Source organism: Chelonoidis abingdonii, chromosome 8 (assembly GCF_003597395.2).
Source record: "Chelonoidis abingdonii isolate Lonesome George chromosome 8, CheloAbing_2.0, whole genome shotgun sequence".
In the NCBI taxonomy this organism is placed as follows: Eukaryota; Metazoa; Chordata; order Testudines; family Testudinidae; genus Chelonoidis; species Chelonoidis abingdonii.
Window position 1 is genome coordinate 6,379,696 of NC_133776.1, and position 17,312 is coordinate 6,397,007.

The 17,312-nt window shown below is 47.9% G+C and overlaps 1 protein-coding gene across 3 annotated transcripts in view; it reads left to right on the forward strand.

Annotated features, from left to right (window-relative positions):
• ARMC9 (armadillo repeat containing 9) overlaps positions 1–14,459 on the forward strand; it is a 134,315-nt gene extending 119,856 nt beyond the window's left edge. For 2 of the 3 annotated variants that reach the window (XM_075068343.1, XM_075068342.1), the window contains one exon: positions 7,742–14,459. In XM_075068343.1, coding sequence (XP_074924444.1) covers positions 7,742–7,764 — 23 coding nt within the window. In that variant the 3' untranslated portion in view covers positions 7,765–14,459. The remainder of the gene's footprint in view (positions 1–7,741) is intronic. The other variant, XM_032777252.2, reaches the window with a different exon arrangement.
• The last annotated feature ends 2,853 nt before the right edge of the window (positions 14,460–17,312 follow it).

Consider the following 17,312-nt stretch of genomic DNA (forward strand, 5'->3'; position numbering starts at 1 on the left):
TCCTTCGGCACCGACTCCGGCACCGGGGATGAGTGTTCCCCCCGCACCAGAACATATGGGCCCAGTGAAGATTCCTCGGCACCAGCCTTCACCGGCCCAATCCTCGGGCAGGCACCGGTCCCTCTCCCCGAGATCAAAGAGGCACAAGGCTCCTGCGGTACCAGCACATGCTCCGCAGTCTGAGCACACTTCTAAGGCGGACTGCCTGGCACCGTCAACTGATGCGGCACCGCTTGCCTCCGCACCGTCGATTCCGGTCTCTCAGGAGCCATCGAGTCCGGTGCCGACTAGCTCCCCAGTGCACGCTGTGGTAGAGCTCGTTGTACCCTCGACGCCGGAGACTTTCTCCACGGCTCGGGACTTAATTGCTCTGACAGAGCAGGAGCTGCCCCAACCCCCGGCTCTGCTGGTGCGAGTTGTTCAATCACTGGGCAAGCCCGTCATGATGAGGCCATCTTTGCCGATCAAGGCAGAACACTGCCGATCCCGATCCAGGTCCCACGGACGCTCTCGCTCCAGGCACCGCTCCCGCTGCCGCTCGCAGTCCTGGTACCACTCGCCATCCCGGTACTGGTCGTACTTGCGGCACCGGTCCAGATCCCTATCCCCGTTGTGGTACTCTCGGCACCGGTACAGGTCCAGGCACCGCCGCACCTCTCACAGCCGCTCTCGGCATGGCGATGGGAGGCTCTGGTCGACCTCCCGGCACCGCATCAGTCGCAGGTCCCAGTCCCGCTCTCGGCACCGCTATGACTCCCGGTGCTGCTCACCGCAGCCACATAGGCAAGACTCCAATGGACGCAGAGATCTGGTCCACGGGGCTTCAGCACCTCCATGGCCCTCGCGTCACCCTTCAGTCTCTTCACGTGCGGACAGCACTTCTTATAGAGAATCCGAGACGCACACCCACGGCCCGGACCACGGTCCTCACCAGTGGTCCTTTTGGACACCCTGGACATACCATCAAGCCCAGGGTGAAGTGGCTGGTCCTTCGCGCTCCGGCCACTCGGAGCACCGCGTGCCAGAGGCCACCATCAGCCGGCCTCCCCCCATGGACACAGAGGGATCTAGTCTTCCTGCACCAGAACCACATGATCTCCCAGAGCCGGAGCTCCCCCCGGACCAGACGTCGGTGCATGATCCTCTCATTCCAGGGCTGTCGTCTTCATCCTCCCTGGACGAGGCAGTTGCGGGGATGTCAGCGTCAGGTCCTCCTCCGATTGACCTCCACTCCCACCCGGATCTTCTCCGGCGTATCGCCCAAAACATCAACCTACCGGTAGAGGAGGTCCCAGAGGTAGAGGACCCGGTGGTTAGCATCTTGTCCGCGGAGACGTCCACTCGAGTGGCACTCCCATTTATCCGTTTGATCCAGGCCAGAGCGGACACTATCTGGCAATCCCCAGCTTCCATACCACCCACAGCCAAGGGGGTCGAACGGAAGTATATGTACCTCCAAAGGGGTATGAGTATCTCTATGTACACCCCGCTCCATGCTCCTTGGTGGCACAGTCCGTCAACGAACGGGAACGCCACGGCCAACAAGCCCCTGCGCCTAAATCTAGAGAAGCCCGGCGCATGGACTTGTTGTGCCTAAAAATCTATTCTGCAGGAGGTCTCCAATTCCGCATAGTGAACCAACAGGCCCTCCTCGGCAGATACAGCTTCAACACCTGGGAGGCTGTTGGGAAGTTCGCCGAGTTGGTTCCTCAAGATTCCTGCCAGGAATTTATGGCGCTTCTGGAGGAGGGAAAGAGGGTCGCAAGAACCTCCTTGCAAGCCTCATTAGATGCTGCGGACTCGGCGGCCAGGACGGTCGCTTCGGGCATAGCCATGCGCCGTATTTCATGGTTACAGGTGTCCGGCCTGCCACCTGAGTTACAATATACCATTCAGGACCTACCATTTGATGGGCAAGGCTTGTTTTCTCAAAAGACAGACCCCAGACTACAGAGTCTGAAGGACAACAGGGTAATCATGCGTTCTTTGGGAATGCATACACCTCAGACACAGAGACGGTCTTTCCGTTCCCAACTGCAGCGCCCTTACCCCCCTCCTCGGCCACAGCAAGACCTTGCCAGGAGAAGAGGTCGTAATGGTCACAGACGCCAGTCTGGGCCTCAAGGGGGCAACAACTCTGGTCCCACCAAACCAGCGTCGGGATCCAAACCAAACTTTTGAAGGTGCGCCCGAGAGCGGTGTACCAATTACCTCCCTGGATCCTTTTCTTTTCCGCAACCGCCTTTCCCAGTTCCTCCCGGCATGGTCCCAGTTGACAAAGGATCGTTGGGTTCTACGCACGGTGGAGCTTGGATACCACCTCCAGTTTGTTTCACCACCTCCCTTCCACCCTCCCTCCCCGCCCCTCTTCAGGGACCCCTCTCACGAGCAACTCCTCACCCAGGAGGTTCACAAGCTCCTCTCAGCCGGAGCTATAGAGGAGGTGCCGGAGGAGTCAAGAGGCAAGGGGTTTTATTCCCGATATTTCCTTATTCCCAAGGCGAACGGGGGCCTTTGGCCTATCTTAGACCTGCGGGGACTGAATGAATTCATCAAGAAGTTAAAGTTCCGCATGGTATCCTTGGGAACCATTATCCCTTCCCTGGATCCCGGAGATTGGTACGCAGCTCTTGACATGCAGGACGCATATTTCCACATAGCAATTTATCCCCCTCACAGGAGGTATCTTCGCTTTGTGGTAAACCATCGACACTACCAGTTTACTGTCCTGCCCTTTGGCCTTTCCTTGGCCCCTCGGGTGTTCACGAAGTGTATGGCAGTTGTCGCCGCTGCCTTACGTCGTCGTCAAATACACGTCTTCCCCTACCCCGATGACTGGCTCATCTGAGGGACCTCCAAGGCACAAGGCATCACCCAAGTGGCTATTATCAAGGACCTCTTTCTGCATCTAGGTCTGATTATCAACTTAGACAAGTCCACTCTAGTACCTACGCAGAGGATAGAATTTATCGGGGCAATGCTGGATTCCAACCTTGCCACGGCCAGTTTACCACTCCACCAGTTTCAAGCCATACTCTCGCTTGTCCAAAGCCTCCAGTGTTTTCCAACAACCCCTGCCCGCACTTGCCTAGGCCTCCTCGGCCACATGGCTGCGTGCACATTTGTTACAAAGCACGCCAGACTACGAATGCGTCCTCTCCAAAGCTGGCTCGCCTCCGTCTATCGGCCACGCAGAGACGCCATAGACGACATTCTCACAATTCCGCCGAGCGTTCTAGGCTCCCTCGACTGGTGGCGAACACCCTCCCGAGTGTGTGCAGGGTGACCGTTCCATCCTCCCCAACCCTCTGTGTCCCTAACAACGGATGCGTCCTCCATGGGCTGGGGTGCTCCCCTAGGGAACCTGCGCACACAGGGCATTTGGTCGCACCAGGAGTTGTCTCTACACATCAATGTCAGGGAGCTAAGAGCGGTCAGGCTGGCTTGCCAAGCGTTTTGGCACCATCTACAGGGCCGTTGTGTCGCAGTCTTTACGGACAACACAACGGCCATGTACTACATAAACAAAAAGGGCGGGGTGCGGTCCTCCCACTTGTGCCAGGAAGCGCTCCTACTGTGGGACTTCTGCATAGCCCACTCCATAGACCTAGTAGCCTCCTTTCTCCCAGGAGTCAGGAATATGCTTGCAGATCATCTGAGCAGGTCCTTCCTGACACACGAATGGTCCATCCATCCGGACATTCTCCATTCAATCTTCCGGAGATATCTTTCCCCAGATAGACCTCTTTGCCTCCAGGGAGAACAGGAAGTGCCACCTGTTCTGCTCTTTACAAGGCCACTCCCCGGGCTCCCTGTCGGATGTGTTCCTCATTCCGTGGACGGGCCTCTTCTGTTACGCCTTCCCACCGTTTCCTCTCGTCCACCGAGTTCTGATCAAGACGCGCAGAGACAAAGCCCGCCTCATCCTGATCACTCCAGCTTGGCCGAGGCAGTGTTGGTACACCATGCTGCTTGACCTGTCTCGGTCACGCCCGATTCTCCTGCCACTCAACCCGGACCTGATCACGCAGGACTTCGGCAGGCTACACCACCCGGACCTGCAGTCCCTCCATCTGACTGCATGGCTCCTGGCTGGTTCAGCCAATCGGAGTTGCGCTGTTCCGCCGCAGTGCAACAAGTGCTGCTCGGGAGCAGGAAGCCCTCCACGCGATCCACATACCTTGCTAAATGGAAGCGCTTCTGTCACTGGTGTATTCAGCGGGACCTTTCTCTGCAGGCCGTATCAGTCCCCAACATCTTGGACTATTTATGGTCTCTCAAGGAACAAGGTCTAGCAATCTCTTCGCTAAGAATATACCTTGCAGCTATCTCCACCTTCCATCTGGGGGAGGCTGGCAGTTCTGTTTTTTCCCATCCTACGGTTTCCCGATTCCTCAAGGGCTTGGAGCGACTCTATCCCCAGGTCAGACAACCAGCCCCTACCTGGGACCTGAACCTTGTCTTGTCCAGGCTCTTGAGACCCCCCTTTGAGCCTTTAGCCACATGCTCGCTGCTGTACCTGTCCTGGAAGACAGCATTCCTAGTTGCTGTCACTTCGGCCAGACGGGTCTCGGAACTTAAAGCTCTAACTGTGGATCCCCCGTACATGGTGTTCCATAAGGACAAGGCGCAGCTGCGACCACACCCGGCATTTCTCCCTAAGGTCGTCTCCTCCTTTCACATCAATCAGGACATCTTCCTGCCAGTCTTTTTCCCAAAACCGCACTCATCGCGACGGGAACAGCAGCTACATACTCTGGATGTTCGCAGGGCTCTTGCGTTTTACATTGAGAGAACCAGACCCTTCCGACGCTCACTTCAGCTATTCGTGGCGGTGGCAGAGTGCATGAAGGGCATGGCAGTCTCCTCCCAGAGGATCGCTTCTTGGGTGACATCCTGCATTCGGACATGCTACAACTTGGCACAGATCCCGACTGGCCATCTTACCGCCCACTCTACGCGGGCTCAAGCTTCATCTGCCGTGTTTCTGGCCCATATTCCCATTCAAGAAATATGCCACGCGGCTACCTGGTCTTCAGTCCACACCTTTGCAGCCCACTGTGCGTTGGTCCAACAGGCTAGAGACGATGCCGCCTTCAGCTCAGCGGTCTTACATTCCGCAACGTCTCGCTCAGACCCCACCGCCTAGGTAAGGCTTGGGAATCACCTACTGGAATGGATATGAGCAAGCGCTCGAAGAAGAAAAGACGGTTTGTAACTGTTGTTCTTCGAGATGTGTGTTGCTCATATCCATTCCAAACCCACCCTCCTTCCCACTGTCGGAGTAGCCAGCAAGAAGGAACTGAGGAGCGGATGGGTCGGCAGGGGTATATGTCGGGCGCCATAGCGGCGCCACTCCAGGGGGCCCCCTGCCGGCCCTCTGAGTGTTGCTAGGGTAAAAAATCTCCGATGAACGTGCACGCGGCGCGCGCACACCTACTGGAATGGATATGAGCAACACATCTCGAAGAACAACAGTTACAAAGGTGAGTAACCGTCTTTTCCCTTTCCTGAGTGTTGCAAAGAGGCTTCAGGTTAGGCTTATTCCTGATTTTTTTTGCATCAGTCACAGATTCCCTGGCACTAACTTTTAGTGGATGAGATTTCAAAGCAGTCCAGGGGCTTTCAACGGGTGTCTTCCATAAATATGACTTTCAATATGTTTATTTTTTGTACAGCTTTTTGCATTCACTGAGCACTTGGCAGATATTAGTGAATTAACTCCACCCCCCCACACACCACACATGGATGTTGTGAAACAGGTGTGCATCTTTGTCCCCATTTTACAGAGGGGAAAATTGAGATACATAGGTTAAGGGCCAGATTTTCTGAAGTATTGAAGTGTCTGAAGATGCAGGTAGATGTCTACTGGGATTTTATGAAGCACCTAAATACTTTACAAATCTGGTGTTAAATGAGCAACCAAACCTACAGTTTGAGTCATCAAGAATGAGGACCAGACATGCCAAACCCGTGAAAAAAACGCAGAAATTGGTCCTGTCTTTGGCTTAATTGGCTTATGAGTTGCTTGTTGGCTAGTTTTTGTCTTGTAGCTTGTTTGGCTTGTTGCTTGTTGCTCCTTTTTTTGATCAGCTCCCGGCGGAGGGGGCGGGAAGAAACTGCAAGAGGGTAGAGAGAGTCGGGGGTGCACAGCGGGTCCAGCCCAGTCTCAGACTGCACGCTGGGGGGATCTAGTCACATAGAGTGTTGGGCTCCTTAGGGAGTGGCTTGTTTTTGCCTTGTTTTGAAATGGGATTAGCTTGATTTTTGGCTTATTGTGAAAGTCGGGGTGCTTATTGACCATGTGGAAGTTGGCAACTGTGATGAGGGCATCGGAGTTCCTGACTCCCAGGCCTCTGCTCAGACCTCTAGGCCTGTTCATTTTTGCATGCTCAGAGAGACTATAGCCCACGTACACCCTTGGATCAGGCTGATTTGTTTGTCTGTCGCAAGTTTCTGGTAACATATAGATTTTATGAGAGCCAAGCACTGGTCATGATGAAGAAAGATGATTGTCTGATACAGCTTATAGCCAGTGTAATCCCCTAGACTGGAGTCTCTCACCTGTTGTTAACACTGTAACTAGTATTTTATAGAAAACAGCAACACATTTCAAGAAATCCAGTTTAGGTTCCATCTACGGTAGGCGCTAGGAGTGTGATTCCCAGCTTGGGGGTATTCACGCACTAGCTCTCATTAAGTCCACGTGCCTTCAGTCACCCCAAAAAAGAAACCCATCTAGTCAAAGGGTACATCCACACTAGGAGCTCAGCTAGGGATAGGAGCCCCACATGCACTAGCTCTCATTGCTAAAAGCAGTCGTGTAGCCAATGAGTGCTAGTGCATGTGGATGCACAAGCTGGGACTCCTATCCCTAGCTGAGCTCCTAGTGTGGACATACCCTTTGACTAGGTGGGTTTCTTTTTGGGGGTGACTGAGGGCACATGGACTCAATGTCTTATGTATGCACAGGTTGCATGGGGTTATCTACACACCTACGGCCCAATTCTATCTTCATTTTGAGCCCTGCATCAGTAGTGAAGTCATTGGGCCTGCGCTGCACAAATGTAACATAAAGCAGAAGTAGGCCCCTCAAAGTAAAGCCAACAGCTTTGGGGCTTTTGCCAGTTTCCCTCTTGGGCCGGCTTGTACAGAGAGGACACGTGGGCTTGCAGTTAAGGCACTGAACTGAGATTTGAGATCTATGCTCAGTTCCCAGCTCTGCCACAGACACTCTGGGTAAATTATTTAACCTAATCTGTGCTCAGCTCCAACTCTGTAAAATGAGGAGAATCCTTCATTCCTTTCTTCCACTGTGTCTGTCTTGGCTATTCTGAGTGTGAATTCCTTGGGACAGGGGTGCTCTGACTGTGTGTATGTGTTGTACCTGATCTCAGCTGGGACATGTGGAGGCTACTGTAATACAAAAAGAAGAAGAAGAAGAAGAAGAAAGGGTTAGTTTATTTGTGGAAACACTAGCCCTTAAAACAGCATCCCATTGTCCAGAAATGGTGACAGTAATATTTGGCAAATCGGTGAAAGCTCAGATAAAGTGTAAATACCTGTCATGACTAAACCCACATTTTCAACACTGTAACGTGTGGTTTAAGTTTCCTTTGTGCATTTTTGCTGTGCTGTTTGTGCTGGTGTCCAGGTTGAACAGGTATTCTCCACAGGCAGAGGCCATCCGATAATCAGTTCTACTTTCAGCTTACAAGCCCTTCTTACACCCCTTCTGCAGGCAGCCAGTCCTCCAGGAAGTGAGAGCAGTTCCTTTCTTCAGCAACGTCCTGGCTTATCCTTTAAGGACACAGGTAGCATCCTGTAACAAGACTCCTAGCTTCACTGGCAGCACTTCCAGAGGAGAGTGAGGTTATCAACACTCCACTGCATATGCCTTGCACTGTGATTCAGGGATTATTTGATGGGATGTCTCCCCTATTGGTTAAAACAAGAGACCTTCTCAGGAATCAGAGTTCGGGTAGCAGTGCCACTCCAGCAGCAGATGAGGACTGGTTGGATAGATGTATGCAATCTAACTATTCCTAATAGTTTATTCTGAAGCGACATTGCTGAATACAATGAAAGTGTGTGCGTGTGTTCGTTCCGGCCCCCAAGGGAGTGTCCTGGGGAGAAGGTCCATAAGGCTGATGTAAAGACCTGGCTGAAGTGTACTGTTTACATGTTGTTCACTGGACCTGCTTTTAAAACTAGCCCTTTGTTTATGAGCTGAGGAGATGGAACATCTACGTACAGGGAAACTTCAGCTGCCAAGAAAGACCATGTGACTGGTTCTGTGCTGACTAATGCCCCATGCAATCCTGTTCACTTCACGGGGCTTACATGCATGTAAGTGAGCTCTGAATTTGGCCCGCTGAGATCTGTGCTGGATGCGTGATCAACAGGGATCCTAGTCTTCTGTGATTAAAAACCCCAAAATTCTCCTATAAAAATATTAAAAATCCGCCTTTTTATGTGATGAAAATAAAACACTGAATTTAGTTTCCCAAATCACGATATCTACAGGTATCAGTTGAACACAATATTTTATTGATATAGTTACAATTTGTAAGCGAGTTCGAAGCCTACCAGTGACATCAGTCCTTAAAATAAAATAAAATAAAATTAATAGAATTGCAATTTGTATTTCTCGCATATCCCAGATACTTCTATGTCTGTATTCTATCCAGGTCAACCCCATTTGTCTAATCTAATTGGAACAGTGACAGATTCGCTGAAGCCCGAGGCTGACTGCTCCAGTTTGGTTACAGCCAACAGCTGGATAATCGAGGCTCTGATAAATGGGGTGCTAGTGTATGTTCTTCTTTTTTCACAAAATGTAAAAACTGAAGGTTCTCTGTAAAAACGCCAATTAGATTTCTAGGATCCCTGTTCATCCACCTTATTTGAGAAGTGTGTGTCTGTGGTGTGGGGGGAATCTTTTGCAGGTATTAGTTGGTGTGTACTCAGCCGGCAGCGTTCAGGCTCCTCCACTGGGAAGACATGTGGACCTGCTCCATTTTGCTGAAGAAATATAAAATGGACAAGGGAGCGACCTGTGGCAATTGAAACAATATTGCACCATTGCCTAAAGGAGTGGCAGTGCTTTCCAGTAGGGAGCTATGCAGCAGCCTTCCCTGAGGGCACCAGCCCCTTGTGGAGCTCTTGTCCTCATCCACTGAATGAGTAATCCACTTTCTTACCTGGGATGAAGAACTGTTTTCTCCTTGTGAGTCCCTGAGCCCGTCCTGAGCAAAACACATCCCTCCGAAGTGTGCACCTGGGTATCCTTCCTTGACCCTTTGTCACCCTCTGTGACATTCCTTACCTCTGACTTTGAACAATTATCTGTTACATCTTCTTGTGAAATCTTAGCAGGAACCTGTTTTCTCAAAATAGGCTTGAGCTGTTCTTCAGTAAATGTAAAGTGGAGGGTGAGAGGGCCAATCACTGAACAAGAACTAGAGCAGTTTACTCCTAGCATTGATTTATGATGCAGGAATTGTTTTGTTGTTCATTCTTTTAAATGTAGCAGCGATCAGGAAACACTGCAATAGCCACCGGGACTGGCTTTTCAGTAACATCCCCTCACATGTCAGCACCGGTGGAAACAAAAACAAGAAGCCCTCTTCCAAATGCCAAACCGTCTGGCTGCTGATTGGGGGAAGGGAGTGGGACAGCCAATGCTTTTTCACTTTTTTACATGTTCACTTTTCAAAACCAAACATCAGGGCAGGTGGGAAGTGGGGAGTTGAGGCCTTTTGTGCTGGGACAGCTGCATGTGAGGAAAGCAAGCCCAAAACCTTAGACATGATAAAGCAACACTGAATGGGAGCATTTGCAAATTAGAATGAACCTTGTGGTGGTTTGAATGACCCACTGCCTTTGGAGCAAAAATGTCATTGCTTTCCATAGGAAAGAAATGGTTGCATTGTCATTGATGGTTTATACTGAACGGAAAGGAGGTTTTACACTTGGATTTAGACCTTGGGTGGCAAATTTCAGCCTAGGGTGTTATTAACTAGTCAGGGTCAGTTCTCAGTTGGTGTAAATTATCATTAGGTCCACTGAGCACAGTGAAACTTACCAGTTTACTCTAAATGGGGCTGACCCCTGAGTAACAAACCCAAACCCTTGGAAATTATATTTCATTTTGGAATTGGGCAAATACTGATGAGTTTGAAATATTGCAATTTATAAAGACCAGATCACTTTGTAATTTTAATTTGTCCAGAAGAAGGGTAAAGTAATCCGGAAATCAGTAGTTCTTACGTAGTTCCGTGTCTGCATAGGACCAAAAGTGGTTGTGGGTCCTCTTTGACCTCTGTCTTCTATCATTTTAAAACTTTCTTTTAAAAGTGCCAGAGAAAAAACTCGGGGGGTGGGAGGGGAATCCAACTCCTTATGCAGATCTCCCCATGCTGACTTGGGAGAGGCAAACGCCTTTAGGTGAAAATTCCTGCTGATTCCTAAGAAGGCTGCAACAGACAGAATATTAACATCCCAAGGGTGGCTCTGTGGAGGTTTGATGGAGACATGTGTCAGTCTAGTTAGCTTTGCTTTTTCCTCTTAAGTATTGTCTTTTTCCAATGTAAAATATCAAGACTACTTGTTACAAATGGGGTGCTAGGTATGTGCATTTGCATTTCCTGATACCCAGAATTCCTTTTCCGTTCAGTTTTTTTTTTAATTATACAGCAGTGCTGGTGTTTACCTTAGAATGGGCCTGCTTCTGTGAAACGGGAGCAGCTTTTGTGAAGGGTGGAGTGCTCTCTATTTTAGTAAACTTAACAGGCCCGATCCTTTGCTGGTACATAAATCTATTGTAACGCCTTTGAATTTTTAACAATGAGGCAATTAACATTGGAGCAACTTACCCAAGGGTGTGGTAGATTCTCCATCACTGGAGATTTTTAAATAAAGATTGGATGTCTTCCTAAGATACACTGTTTGCAGTGCTGTTGTAGATGTGTTGGTCCCAGGAGAGTGGAGAGACAGGATGAGTAAGGTAATGTCTTTTATTTGGATCTACTACTGTTGGTGAAAGAGACAAGCTTCGATCTTAATTCTGTGTAAGCTTAAAAGCTTGTCTCTCACCAGCAGACGTTAGTCCAGTAAAAGATATCACCGCACCCATCTTGTGTCTCTCAAAGATGTACTGTAGTTCAAACAAAAAGTAACTCTCAGTCGTAAGGCCTGCGTTGCGCAGGAGATCAGACTCTGGTCCTTTCCAGTTTGGAATCTATGACAGTCAATGGAGTTGTGCTGACTTACACCAACTGAGGGTCATGATAAATTGAGAGAGCAGAGCACCTTGCAGAATTGGACCCAAATCAACACGCCGGTGAGGGGAAAAATAGTTCTTTCTTACACGGCCCTTTACAAGGGAGGACTCTATGGAGTTCCCCCCCTTTGAGCCACTAGACATGTTGGAGTGTCAATCTATAATTTACAGACATTACCAGACTATTTTGGGGCTATTCTCAGTCCACTGAAGTAATTGATTAGATCTGACAATTTTCCATCGCCTTTTGCAATGAAACAAACCATGTGTGGGTGTTTAAACTAAATTCTCAGCAATGCAATTCCTTTTAAAGGCTGATAAAGGACCTTTTTTCCGTGGAAAAATGGGAATGTCAGTCATGCAGGCAGAGCTTTTTCAGTCTCATAAGTGTAAGTATTGCTGTTGATAAAGGGTTGCAAGTAGTCGGACAGTAAAAGAGGAAACAGGATAACATGCATGCAATAAATTCTGCACCTCATGCCTAAAGGAAGTTAGTCACTTTCACATGCTCTCGAAAGACTGCTGGTTGGTAAAACATGCTCACAATAAATCCATAATCAGAGCAGTGGAGAATACCGTGTTTGAATGCTTCATTGCTTACTTAAACCAGCTGGTTTCTTGTTTACAGGAAGCTAATACAGGAGTTCCACACATCAAAAGAGGAAAGCTTTCTGGGGTCAAAAGGCTGTGAGGCTACTTCAAGTTATAGCTTTGGCCTAATTTTATCTTTAGAGAGTGTGTGTGTGTGTGTGTGTGTGTGTGTGTAAATATACAATAAAAACTGTGTGTCTGTAATGTTTAAATTCTGCATGGAGGGCTTCTGGATTTATGCTTGTTTTGAAAACAGCTGTTCACCTCTGAATGGATAGTCTTAATTCATTTTGTTGGTTTGCTTGGTCAGTTTCTGTTTGTTTGTTTTTACATTTCCCTGCATTTCACAGTTGAGAGAACCACTTTCCCTGCTGTGTTTTGCTGTGTGACGAACATGGCCCCCTTTTATTTAATTAGCTCTTAAGCCAGATCTACAGATCAGCCTAGCTATTGTGCTCTCAGGTTTGATAACTTCACACCCAGAGTGCCACAGTTAAGCCAACCTAGTCCTCCATGTAGCCATAGCTGGGTGGACAGAAGAATTCTTCCATTGACCTAGTTACTGCCACTTGGGAAGGTGGATTACATATATTGCCAAAAAAAAACACCTTCCATCACTGTAGGAAGTATTTACACTATGACACTACTGCTGTAGCTGTGCCACTGTAGACATTCCCTTAGTTGCTGTAGCAGTGAAGTGAAGCACCAGCAGGGGGAATTTGCACACTGGTTTTGGTAGATCAGTGGGGCAGTTCTGGGCCATTGTACTACAAGCTTTTTATGGCACAAATTTGTTGTCAGGGAGGTTATTTTCTTGGTAGCAGGATGATGGATTTAAAAATTAGAGGAATAGTGAGAATTTGGGGGAATGTTCTTTGCTGCCTGTATTTTGGGCCTTTAGCTCCCATCCTGCTGACTTTTTTTTTTTCTGAAGCAAAGTGACAGGGAACATTCCACCACACGTTATACTGTAAGTCATGGCATCGGGTGCAGTGTGCGGATGAAAAAGTGCCACATTGTCTTTACAGACATGCAGACTTCCTCAACATTGATACTTACTGAACAGAAACTTGATTAACTCCCCATTCTCTGTTTATAAGGGCCTGTCTTCACTGGAAACGTTCAAGTGTGGCCGTGTAGTCACGGCAGAGCACTGGGAGAGAGCCAGCGCTATAAAAAACCCACCTCCATGAGGGGAATAGCTCCGAGTGCAGCTCCCAGCGCTGGTGCACTGTCTACACTGCCACTTTACAGCACTGAAACTTGCAGCGCTCGGGGGGGTGTTTTTTCACACCCCTGGGCGAGAAAGTTGCAGTGCTGTAAAGTGCCAGTGTAGACAAGGCCTAATTGTATGTTTCAAAGGGACTTTGTTGGCTTTAAGGGATTTTGGTGGCGTGGAGCTGGTGGAAATTCATTGTCTGTTTTGGCTGACTGAAAACAAATACAATCTGATGATTCAAGCCAAAATGTCTTGTTTCAAATCTAAGTTGTGGCAGCAGGCTGAAAAAAAAGCAGCAGCAGCAAGCCTTTGCTGTGTCTCTGCTCCCTTGAACATCACTTTAAAGTCTGCCCATACAACTGATTTGCTTCCTGCCCTTGCTGGGCTATCGATGATAATCAGCCCATTGCCACACTCCTCTTTGCTGTGGACCTGCAGCCCTCGGAGACTGGCCGATGAAGTGTTTTATGTTGAGGCATCCAGTCTCCGTGGGCCACCTGCTGTATTGAAAAAGAAGAGTGTCCACCATCTATTTCACTGTGTTCATTAAATGTGCCTAGTAAGTTGTCAGGTGGTCCAGGATTTCCGTTATTGTCTAGTCAGGCTCTTGTATTGTGCCCCCATCATCGTATTTTGATTGCCTTCCTGAGGGTTGTTAAGAGACGGGGCAGGGGGAATGAATTGTAACAGCTACATGGTCTGTGCAGAGATTCATTTTAAATATAATCATTAAACCGCGGGAGTGAGCCCTCCATCCTTGCAACCCAGAGCAGAATTGAAGCTCAGTCAGAGCTTTACACTTCTACCCTGATCAGAAGCCTAGGAATTGCCCTTCCTGATCAGACCAACAACGGATCATCTAGTGAAGTGTCCTGTTAGTGGTCTGTACCTGATGCTCCAAATGAAGATTTTTTCCTAATGCCAGGAAGTTAATGATTGTTTTATGCCCCAAAGCATGAGGGTTTGTGTTCCTTGTACATCCTGATTCAAACTCTTTTCCTTTAAGGGTCTCATGCCTTCCAAACTTTGGTCTGATGGGCACATTCTAGGGTGTCAGAAAAGTTTGTTACTTCCTTCTACATGTTCCACATTCCACCAGCACTTCTTGCATGTGTCCCAAGTTTGCACAATTCCAGAGTATTGATTTACACCCGTGAATGTAAAAATCCTAAGGCACTAAAGGTAAACGTGAGGAAATCCACTTGTCACCATGAGATGCCTCCTTTGTGTTTATGGAGTAGAAATACTGCTCTGTTACGATTATCAATAAATGTACACTACACAATTCTAGGGAATGTAAATTGTTCTGTTCACTGTGAGGCCTGAGTTATATGAAGATGTATTTAAATAAAAAAATGACTTGCACATTGTCTGGAAGCTTTTCATCTTAAAAAGGACAGACACATTTCATTTGGTTTGTTATTTAGTGACAATACCTATGATAATTTAATTTATAATACTCCTTAATAAAGGGAATGAAGCCTTAGCAGATAAATAATCATGAGGATTATTACTGACAATAATACTTCACTTGGGAATGTCTGGAAGACTATTCGTTCATTAGGAAGAATTGTAACACATTTTAGACTGTAGCCTAAATGATAGACTTCAAATGGGAACTGAATGCTTAGCGCCTCTAAACATCAGATCACTTATTTAGGGACCTAAACAGATGGAGGTGGCTATTTTTACACATCCTAATTTGAAAATTTTGGCCTTTGTACAGACAGGCATCATTTCACACACCAGTGAAATGCAGCCACTTCTGAGGCAAGAGGGAAGTAGCCAGAAACACAACTAGCACACAGCTGCCTGTGTAATAGTCAAGGCAGAGGAAATTTTAGCAAAGACATGGGAACAAATCTCTACTTTTTCTTTCTAATTGGCCTGGGATCTTTAGTAGTGTGGAGTGGGCACTATTTAAAAAATCCACATACAGCAAACTGTGTGGAACTCAGTTATATCTACTGAGGATGTCTAGTGGGGTGAGTTCATGTGGGCAGGGGTTCCAAAGGGGTGAGGAATTTCAAACCTGGGAGTCATTAAGTAATAATAATCATAAGGCCTCTGACTGACTGTTTCCATGGAGTAAGGTCTTTGAGAATTTTATCAAATTACATCAAATTAAATTTAAGTCTTTCCTGTATAGGAAGAAAAAGTGTCAGTGCTGGTCCCAGTGGTTGCTTCTAAATACAATTGGCAGTTAGACTACTAAGCATTCTCTGTGGATTCGACTCCAAGACAGTTATCTTTCAGCCAGTGGTGATGTGTGCAGGCAAAGCATTAACACTGGAGAGGGTGCATTGTAAAACACACCCAGTATACAATCTATGCATACATTGCATTGGGTATACGAAGCACCAGAGAAGAAATGTCATCCGAGGATGCATTGCCCTCATAAACCACAACAGTGGGGACTGAATTGTCACCACAGCCCAAGATAGAATTCTATTGTATTGTTGGACCTCTGCAATGCTGGTGTTCAGGATGTTTTTCCTGGCTGATGGAAAAGGAAGGCAACAAAAAACAACTGGTAATGGTAAGTAATTCTTCCCTTACTATGTGGCGATGTTATTTGTTCTGAAAGTAAATGTGCGTGTGCACACTCGTGCACTGGAAGTGTATGTAAAAATGCATTGGTAGTGGTGTTCTGCTACTGTATGTCTCTTAATGGTCCTCTCAATTCCTCTGAGGCTACCGTTATCTAATAGTAACCTATCCCCGTATTCTTCCCTTCCCCCTCCCTCACTTCTTCAGCCTGAGAAGCACAAAGACATCCTGTATGAGCAAGTGCTGCTGGGACCAGCTTGTTGGTGAGATAACGTCGAGCTGACCTGAGGACGGGATGTGAGTCCTGCTGGAGGCAGCAGCACTGTGCTGCATTTGGACCTTGGTCCAAGACTTGAACTGAAACCTGGCAGGTCGGTCTACCTTGGCAAAGGCAGAAGGCTTCCTGAGAACAACCCGCTGTTTTGTGAATGTCCGTGCATTCGTTGGCTTTTGGAATTCATCTCAGTAGCAGGAAACAGGACTGTCAGCTCTCACAGAAAGGCCCTGAAATCTCTGCCAGGTAGCTCCTCTCACTGGGTTCCCCTTCCATTCCCCCCATGCCCCACTGCTTCCTAGCTGGGCTGTTGCTTTCAGTGAGATCCTTACTATGAAGCTGTGGCGCTTTTTACTTAAATTTAGTCACCAGTGGAGCATCTCAGCCTAGAAAGCGGATGACATGTTGACTTTTTGTAGCTTCCCTGCAAACCCCATGTATGTGCATTTCTCTGCATTTTCCCTGCTGTTGCATATGGCTCCTTCAGCGCAGAGTATCACTGTTCCTCATCAGTTTTCTTGGGGCAAAATGGAGCCTTTCTGATTGTCCGTCTGTCCATCCCACCCTGCATTTTCCCATCCATCGTCTTCCTCATCCACCCCCCCAGCTCCATCCCAAGTGAGGAAGTGAGATCTGGGAAAAATGGGACTTGATGAAGCTAACTCTGCTTGGACAGGATCTCTTCTTTCCTCAAGCCCCAGATAACCTGGACCATGAACGGATGACCTGGTCCAGCTTGCCAGGCCATAAGTCAAACTGAACATTTCCCTCTCTCACCCTCGAACCCCCGAATTAAAAGTGATTTTATTTTATTTTAAATAATGTGGACCTGAACGGAGGGGCCACGTGGTCTCTTAGTCATGTCAGTTTTGCGATATGCTAAAGATCAGACTATGAGATTTGGATCTGGGTCTCCAAAACCCCAGTAATGTTTGCTCTTAATAATTTTCCGCGTAGGGTCAAAATCCCCTAGTAGCTAAATAGCCATCACACACATCACAGTTTAAGATCATTGTTTACAGGGGAAGGGTGGAACCATACACAGATCTCTCTCTCTCTCTCTCTGATGGGGGTCATTACCACAGTGTTTCTGAAACATTTCTGTCTGCGAAGGTGCAGCCACTTTCTGTACTCACATTATGTGCAGTCTGGCTATTTGACAGAAGCTGGTGCTGAGCAAATCACTGCTCCCACTGAAATCAGTAAGAGTGGCTGGTGTCTAAAATCGCTGGCTCGCTATCAGATATCTAAAGTCGAAGCCAGCACATAACACCTTCATTGAAAGGATGTGTCAGTGTGGCTGACGCAACTGTTTACCACTGGTAACATTTGAAAAGGTGGTTGCACCAGTTAGACATTGCTTCCACCTGCAGACTATCTGCCTGTCGGTTTTC